Below are 9,370 nucleotides of genomic sequence, written 5' to 3' on the forward strand. Positions count from 1 at the left end.
AGGCAATTGCACATGACTAACAAGAGGCTTAGAGGCTGGTGCCACCAACAAAATTTTGGATTCTTTGACCTTGGGGAACTTTATATGGCCTCAGGTCTGCTAGCAACACATGGGATACAACTGAGGGGGAGAAAGACCCTGGCACAAGAGTAATTCATACTAAATTCAAGATGAAGATGTGAAATACAGGTAAGAATGGAAAGAACAGCACAAAATTTGTGCTTTTAAAGACAAATAAAAGAAAAAAGCAGAACAATTCTTATGAAGGTGCCTTTTTGTCTGTGGATTAGTCTTCATAGCACTTGGCCTGTGGCAAAAAAACACACACTTGCTGCACTGTATGATCTACAAGACAGGATTGCAAAAGCAACTGGATTCTGAGTACCAGTCCTCCTTTTCCCCTCTTAACCACACAACAGATACAGGGGAATATATCCCTCCCAATCCCTGCAAAAGACATGAACTCAGATGGTATCACGCAAAAAGGATACTAGTAGCCTCTATTATAAAAAGTAATTATATTTAAAACATCTTTTCATCTCCCAGTGAGAAGTTCACTTAGAGCCTGTATTCTCCAAAGTCTGTCACATGAAGTACAATGCTTTTAAAACAAACAATTCTATCAGAGGCCTTTTTTTTTTTCTAAAAAAACTTTCAGCAACACTGCATTGACATCTAATTCTATGCAGTGGTCTGACTGATAGTCCCTAACTCTGATCCTACCAGTGACAGGAAAGAACAAAGAGTGAGACTGCAGATACAACCATTTGGTGTATTTCTAATGGAATAAATATATCCTGTCCTCCAGAAGACTGGCCATATTAAGCATATTACTTTTCAGCAGTATTAACAGTCATCCATGACTCACAAGTGATATCTTGGTGGTATTGTATAGACACACAGAGATAATTCATCATCTTTACGACATACAAGCCGTTAACCTGGAGCCTTTTAGCTCCAGGTTACGACATATGAGCCGTTTAGTCTAGAGGAGGCTCAGGGGTGACCTCATTGCTGTCTACAACTACCTGAAGAGAGGTTGTAGCCAGGTGGGGGTTAGTCTCTTCTCCCAGGCAACCAGCAACAGAACAAGGGGACACAGTCTCAAGTTGTGCTAGGAGAGGTATAGGCTGGATGTTAGGAGGAAGTTGTTGCCAGAGAGAGTGATTTGCCATTGGAATGGGCTGCCCAGGGAGGTGGTGGAGTCACCGTCCCTGGAGGTGTTCAAGAAAAGCCTGGATGAAGCACTTAAGTGTCATGGTCTAGCTGACTGGACAGGGCTGGGTGGATAGGTTGGACTGGATGATCTTAGAGGTCTCTTCCAACCTAGTTGATTCCATGATTTTATGATTCACCAACCCTTGGACTCCAGGCAGAGCAGCAGTAGTGCTGTAACCACATAAAATGGATGCCCTTCCTTCCTACTACATACAGAACAGGAATTTCACACAGCTAATCAGCAACAAAAATTCTGCCCATCACATACAATTTTTTTTTATCTATTGTATATGTTTTTTATATATTGTGCACATATATTATATATGACTCCTGTTTGTAACAGAAAATACAAGCTTTTCACAGGGCAGTTCATGAAGATAGTGCAAGCTCCTTCCTCCAAATCCTTCCAGTAAGCTATGGTCTCTCACAGAAGTTACTTTCCCATTAGGTTGCTGCACTTTCAGTTCAGTAATACACCATTATTTCCCTGGATTTTTGTCAGGAAATAGGAAGAACAAGCTGTTTATTGTGCCCAAACAACAGTTGTGTCCTATGTTATCTAAAGAGCTATAAACTCTCTCGTCCTCAGCAAGACACTGGTTCATCTAAGCTGCAATTCTAGCTTGGACCTCTGAAATACCACCACAAACATCCTACTTTCATGCTAAACACCTGCTAAGAATCAGTAGAAAAGACTGCAGCAGATATAAGGAGAGCTAGCGATAAATTAATTCATAACATGATAGATCAAATACGTTGAACTAATGTCTTAGTCTTTATTACGTTTAGAGAAAACAACTCTTTGTTATTGAAGTAGGGGGAGAACATGGAAACTAAAGAATAAGACAAGGGAAGGAACTGACCACCACACAGGGGAAAAAAAAAAGTATTTATGGCTGTTAAGCTGTACAAGACACCAAATTCTTGCTGCAGTTAATACCTTCCCTTCCTTACTCTCCTTACTCAAAACGTTGAGTATTTCCCATCTGTCTACCAGCTGTCTCAGTACATTTTTGACTTTTCTGATTCCTTGTACTTGTAGGAACCCAGTTATTCTTAATTCTCAGACAGGTCACTTGGATGCAAATTCAGTGTACAAACTTGTGAAACATATCAGGAATGTAATATTGAAAATTACTCCTAAATCCCATCATCAAAAATATAATCACCAGCTCTTCAGATTAAGAGCATATGTGATTCCATATTCTTAAACAGGCACAAATATTCCGGGTGAGGGAAGAGGACTTAGGATACTTCAGAAATCCACTGTGGCTGAAGTTTGCTACCTCATGAATGTGTTTATGTGTTATTACTCCCCACAGTTGTGAATAATTTGTTTTTAATTATCTGAATGCACTATTAGGTACATTTTACTTAACACATTTAGACAGTACACCTACAGTTGTCAGACTTTTCACTCACTCTAAGGAATATATCTGTGTTACCTGAACTACTCAGCATTCTGAACAGTTTGTAAAGCACAAAGGGAAGCACTCAAATGTGTTACTAAGAAAGGAAAATACATCTTATTAAGGTACCTTAAAAAAAAAATACAAGGCGCATTATATAAAAAAATCAAATAGCTACTTAACAAAACTTTGTTAAACATCCCCATTTAAGATCATGTACTTAAACACAAGCATTAAGTAACAGCGTATAATCTCAACTAACATTTTACCTCAGTGCTAGCTGGTGACAAGTTCTGCTTGTCAATTCATTGGGATACCACACAGGCTTCTGCCGTGACACTACTTTACACCATTTGTGACTTGGAAAAAACCTAACATTACACTATAATAATGATAATAAGCAGTCTACACCATGCTAGTGAAATGGATTCTCTTTTCCTTCTCTCTGCAGGGTTTGGTGTAAGCAGGTACTCAGAACAAGATCCTATACATACAGTCTGTTCAGCTGCATAATACATTACAGCTAAAGTCAAAACACATCTCTCTGTTAATTAAATACACTAGCAAGACTACATAACTTTTCACTGACATTTTGCTTGTTAACAACTTGTCTTCAGCTGCAACTGACTTCCAGGTCAGCAGCATTTATGCAGAGCATCTGAAATGATATTGTTTTCCAGTCTAGTGGGAAGACTTCTCTTCTTATGATTTCTACACAGTCTGTTCAGCTGACAGTTCTGAAATCCAGGCTTGAATGGAATCAAAACCCAGAGATGTTTCTTCAGAATCTTCTGTACAAAATAACTTTGTTGTACTTACATCTTTCCAGCTGTAGTAACAAAAGTTCACTTCTCTAAGATTAAACTCAGTAGGATGATTTAGTGGTCCCATTTGAGTTTGAAGAATAAGAGTTTGATTTCTTGAGGTGTCTGCTGGATGAAAGGGACACTTGCATCCTCCGTGTAGTTCTCACACTTCGACAAAGAAGAGCATTTTTAAGGTTGTCTCTGAAGTCTTTTGAAATGTAGTAATAGATGAAGGGATCAATACAACTGTTCAAGGTAGAAAGACACAGTGCAGTTATGTACGACACATAGAGATAGCTCTGCCCATACGTTTTGAGGAGCAAATAGTGCACAACAAGCAGCACATTGCTAGGCGTAAAACAGATGAGGTATGTGGAGAGGACAACAATAATGAGTTTAATTGCTCTTTTTCGTTTCTTCCCTGTGCTTATGTCTGAGATAGAAGCATTCAGACTTTTAATCATTAGTATGTAAGCCACAGCAGTGATGATAGCTGGGATTAAGAAGAGTCCAATTGCAAGTGAGAGGAAATAGTTGAACATATCATGAGCCAGAACATTTTCAGGCAACACATCATGGCAGGTAGTGATGTTAAGATTTGAAACATAAGCTGTCTGATTAACACGATACAATGGAATGGTGACCAACAAAATCAGTATCCAAATAGCAAGGGAGATACCCAAAGCAATTTCAGATTTCTTTCTTGAATGCACTATGGGGTTCACTACAACCCAATATCTTTGCACACTGAGACATGTCATAAAGAGAATGGAACAGTACATATTTCCATAGAAAAATCCAACAAGTACTTTGCAGAGAGCTTCCCCAAAAAGCCAATTATTGCCATGTACATGGTATGCAATTTTCAGTGGGAACCAGACAACAAAAAGAAGGTCTGCCAGTGCCAGGTTAACCATATAAATCACAGCCGGGTGTTTCTTCTTTGTTCTGAAAAAAAAGACCCAGAGGGCCATGGCATTGCTTGGCAAACCAATGATAAAGACAATGACATAGACAATGGGAAGAAAAACTGTAGTCAGCTTTCCTGTGAGGGCTTCCGCTGCTACTGCATCCACTTCATATAACTCTTCAGAGGCATTACTTTTATCTGGAACTTTCCGGCCAGCGAAACTTCTTCCTTTTGAAATGGCAGTTCCACCACTCTCTGAAACTATAAACAAAACCAAAAATAATAAAAAAAGTTGGTGTAACTCAAGTACAGATTTTTTATTATCCTTTAAAAAAAAAAAACAACACACCAAAACTAGACATCATAACTGAAGAATTAAAGAGGGTCTTATCAAGAGAAAGATGAAGGCTGGATTTCAAACACCTGACAGCTTTTCTTTTGTTTTATTATCCAAAAGACAACCTATATCCCTATTTGAGGATTGCATCAGCTACCAAAACATTCTTCCAAGTCGCCAGTGATATTAAAAATACCTTGCTAAAACGGCTGTCAAATGCCCCTACCCTCTGAACAGTTACAGCAGAAACTGCTTCCAGTACCTCAGGGCACCACTGTCCTTCCACACAGCAATGCCAGGTCATGCAAGCGCTGGAAGTCATAAAAACTAACTGGCCAACGTAACTGCAGCACAAGTTTCCTCAGTTTAGATGCAGTGAAAAAGAAGATGCTTCCCTTAGACAAACTAGAACTGAAACTCATACACAGTGCTAAAAGCTATGCATAAATGATCTCTTGGCAAAGAATATTACACTGTATCTGAATGGAAACTTGAACAGACTTCATGCATGCAGGTGCAACAAGGCCATCTAGAACCTCCTGGCTGGACAAGATGGCATGTCTCTGCAGTTTCTACTCAAAAGTACTAGCTGATAGAGCTGACAGGTATGGTAGCTTCAAACAAGAAAGTTATCACTTTTAAGTGTTGATCTGTCTCTAAAAATGCCACAGAAACATACAAACTATTTAAAAGAAGCACCATTCCTGATTGCTCTGACTTGTACCACTGCATTCAGTTCAGAACTCCTTCAGACCCAACACAATTATCTCACGCTAACAGGTTAAATAGCACAAGCAGATACTGTCCATGAACTTGCACTGTTAAAAGAGTCAGATATCCATCAAGCTGAACTGTATGGATGTGGAACTCAACTGTGAGAGAATGATTTTTAGCCTTATGTCAGTTTCTAGAGTATCTGTGAATTCCTTTAGCCACACCCACCCACCCACATGCCCAACTGTAGTATAAAGGAGTCTTCTTAAGAAAGCAGGCTTGTGTACAAGCCATGAACAGTGTTGGAAGGATTGCCCCTTTGTTATGCAATAATTTTGCTATAGTTCCAGAATGAAAAATGCTTATGTTTCACATTTTAAAGACTTATCACACAAGAAATATCTAAGTATACAAGCATGTTTTCCAGTATAGATTCTCGAAAAGTAGCATGACTTTCAAGTTATCACTGCAAAAGTCTTGACATACAGCATTAGTGACCTGTCTAGAATTTGTGACATCCTGAAAAGGTGTACAGAAATACAAAATACTCTTAGGTAACCCTAGCTCCACTTAACAAGTATTTGACAAGCTCCAGGCATGGGCAAGCTTCACTGGACAACTGGAGTATAAGCACATTGTTTGTCAATAGATTGACATGGACAAACCTTTGCAGTAGCCTGCACAAACACTGAAATCTAAGCTATACCAATAAATGAACAGTCCTAAAAGAAAAAATTAAAAAGCCAAACAATCATCTTGGTCTAAAGGAAACATAATTACAATAGGGCAAAAATATGCAAATCCTGGTTGCAGGCCTTTAAACAACATGATGAAGACAACAATACCATTAAATACTGCAAAATCTACTTGTATAGTACAGAAATCCGAGGCCCCTAGCTTGAGCTGTAAGAGAAGCCATAAAACCATCTTGAAGAACATAACTTACACCAGTATCCAATAATGCAAATGGTAACTACAAAAGCAAAGACTCTTTTCTCAGGCTTACAGCTTAGCTGAGAAATCGAGAGGCTTGGAAGCAAAGCCTTTATTCTAAGCTGGCTGCAGTTCTCAGACTACCATAACAAAGTACACTACATAGCACTGTGTTAAGCACTTGTACAGAGTTGATATTATCATAGTGCTGTCGAACGATTTATATTCCATTCCAAATACTTAAATTATCGTATAAAATTGGAGAAGTAAATCCTACCACTTTGTTCTTATTTTGTGAGCAGATAAACAGCAATGCTTTGATGTTCACAGGTTGGAGGGAAAAAAAACCAACCAACCAACCAAAAATCAAAATCGACCCAACAACACAAAACACCAAAAAAAAAAAAAAAAAAAAAAAAAAAAAAAAAAAACCCACAAAAAAAAAAAAAAAACCACCAAACCACAAACCCAGCAGAACAGTTTGTTTTATTCTGAAGGCACAAACTAAATGGATAATTTCTGATACCAAGTCTTGTGTTTAAGCTGACTTCAATTTAAGGCTCAAACGTTCCAACAGTTGCAACTGTGTTGAGGCAATCCAAGGCACTCATGCAGACTGAGTGTTCAACGGACTGACAGCAGTAGCACTGTAGTGAAGTTCTTGGGGACCTTGGTGGATAAAAAGTTGAATGGAAGCCAGTAATGTCTGGGCTACTCCAAAATAAGTATGACCAGCAGGTCTCCCATAAGACCCCACCTGTAGTACTATGTTCATCTCTGAGGTCCCCGTGTGACATGGTTTTCCAGAGAAAAACCACGAAAGATGATCAGGGTTTCAGAGTGCCTCCATTGTGAGAAAAGGCTGACAGATCCGGGGTTGTTCAGCCTGGAGAAGTCACTGAGACTGCACAGGGGGCTTCCAGAAAAGATGAGGACGGTTCGGTGTCCTTTTTCATTGCAGCTGACATTGTCTCACGAAGCACTAATTCCTTGTTAGGTATATGCATTTTCTACATCCTTTTCTTACTCTTTCAGTGCTTGCAGTTTTCCATAACAACGGAGTTCTTTTCCAAGCCCAGTTTCACCATGACTCACATGGAGAGAATGCTGTTGAGTTGCTAATCTGCCCACAGGGAAAAGCTTCCCTGGCATGATGGGAAAAACGTACTCTCTTCCACAACAAAAGGCTATTTCAACACCTTTACCATTTGTCCAGAAGATATAACCCTCTGCATACCAAACAAAGGATTATGCCTACCCTGCAGACACAAAAATGATAGCAGTGCAGAGTATCCAAATCTTAGGTCATGGTAGTAATACCCATATAGGGCTAATATTAAGATCACCCTGGTTCTTGGATCTGCATCCCAGATTCACCTATAAAGGCACTAGCCCGATTGCAAACAGCCACCGTAAGCCCTATCCTATAATGCATTTCCCTTGGTTGGGATGGGATCGCACTCCCATCTCGTTTCACTTCCCTACTCCAGAAGATCAAGGAGCCAGATAAAACTTTCCAGCATGCAACTTCACCCCCATACGAAGTTGATTCTAAACTCCGACTCCTGCCCAGGTCACCATACCAGACAACTGGGCTTTTGAGAGGCTAATACTAGAAACTCTGCTCCAAGCAGTTTACAAGACCTGCAACCATCTAGTGCCTACACCTTGAGAAAACAGGATCTACCATAAGCTCAGCTTCAACATTTACAGCCTTTACGCACACACTTTTATTATGTAAATAACCCCAGGATGAACAAATACAGGACACAGTGCAAAGGCGAGCACAGATATGGCAGTGGGGATTACTATAAAAGGTAGTGAAACATGAACCGTAAGGCAGTGAAATATGAATACTAATCGATTTTCTTTTCCTAGCAGCATTCGATAATCATAAAAACTAACAAAGAATGAGGATTAAAACAAACAAACAAAACACAAAAACCAAAACCCCGCTTGCTTTTTAGAGTTGATAAAAAATGAATCAAGCTCAAGGTCTTTAAGGCTTTTTATGTTTATACATAGCTTTTTGGCAGGCTAATAGCGCAGAAACAGATTAGTTACAACCCCGACGAGAGCGAAGCCAGGCAGCTCCCGCGGAATGACAGCGCAGGACCTGCGGTCCCGCAGTCCACCCCGCTGGCTCCGTGAGCATCTGAAGCCCAAAGGGCTGCTCGTCCGTGCATCCGCTCGCCCCTGTCTGGCGCGAAGGCGGCCGGCTGGCCGCGCCCGCGACCCCGGTCCCGTCAGCTCCACAGCTATCGTCCTGTTTTCCGAACCTGTTCTCCGACCCCATGAGAATCTCGCCCAGTCCGCTCCGGTCTACCCGCAACCCGGTCAGGGGCCAAAAACCAGCTCTTCCGCGGAGCCCAGCCGCGCTTCTCCCGCCCAGAGCCCAGCGGTGCCCGCTGCACCACTCCTCGCCCGAAGAGCCACTGCCCGCACCCGAGGGACACCGAGCAATCATCGCGGCACCCGCAGAACCCTAGGAGGGCTTAGCCGTCCTTAACTGATGCCAGCCGAGCCGGAGGCTCTGGCACCCGTCGGTGGCAGATCGCACGCCTCCTCTCACCTGCAGGAAGGGCGACTCCCAGCAACGCACAGAACAGTAGCAGCAGGCACATCCCGTGGCGCCTAGCCATCCTCTCACCGCACTCCGGCCACCTATGCCTCTCCCGCACGCCTGACCAGTTTCACCTGATACCTGAGCTAGGAGGGGATGAAAGGCGCGGTCTGGCTCGTAACCAGCCTGGCGGCAGGCGGAGCCAATACAGGCCACGTCCCCCTCACCCTCGAAGGCTGCGGGGCTGCCCTTAAGATGGCGAGGTGAGCCTTGCCGTGGGGTCCGTCTCAAAATGGCGGGGGTGCTCGCTACCCCGTCGGGAAGGCAAGCTGATCTCGCAGCTCGCCTGACTTCCCCCTGGCTCTCCTCTCCGTGGTTGCTCTGGCTAAGCAGGTGCCGCGGGTCTCGGCGTTGCCTCACTTTCCAGCTGGCCGTCCCGGCGGGCACCTGACCCGAAGCCCAACAAGAGTCCGACCGACT

General features: G+C 42.2%; 1 protein-coding gene across 1 annotated transcript in view; it reads right to left on the bottom strand.

The window, feature by feature from the left end:
• Window positions 1–1,970: 1,970 nt before the first annotated feature.
• The window catches only part of LOC135173516 (proteinase-activated receptor 2-like), a 7,459-nt gene continuing 59 nt past the window's right edge, over window positions 1,971–9,370 (bottom strand). Inside the window, exons 1-2 of the mRNA XM_064140475.1 lie at window positions 8,900–9,370; window positions 1,971–4,604 (exon numbers count right to left, since the gene is read on the bottom strand). The exon at window positions 8,900–9,370 is cut by the window's right edge and continues 59 nt beyond it. Of these exons, the coding sequence (XP_063996545.1) occupies window positions 3,493–4,604; window positions 8,900–8,969 (1,182 nt within the window). The 5' untranslated portion in view covers window positions 8,970–9,370 and the 3' untranslated portion in view covers window positions 1,971–3,492. The remainder of the gene's footprint in view (window positions 4,605–8,899) is intronic.

The sequence above is a fragment of the Pogoniulus pusillus genome, chromosome Z, assembly GCF_015220805.1.
Source record: "Pogoniulus pusillus isolate bPogPus1 chromosome Z, bPogPus1.pri, whole genome shotgun sequence".
Taxonomy (NCBI): Eukaryota; Metazoa; Chordata; class Aves; order Piciformes; family Lybiidae; genus Pogoniulus; species Pogoniulus pusillus.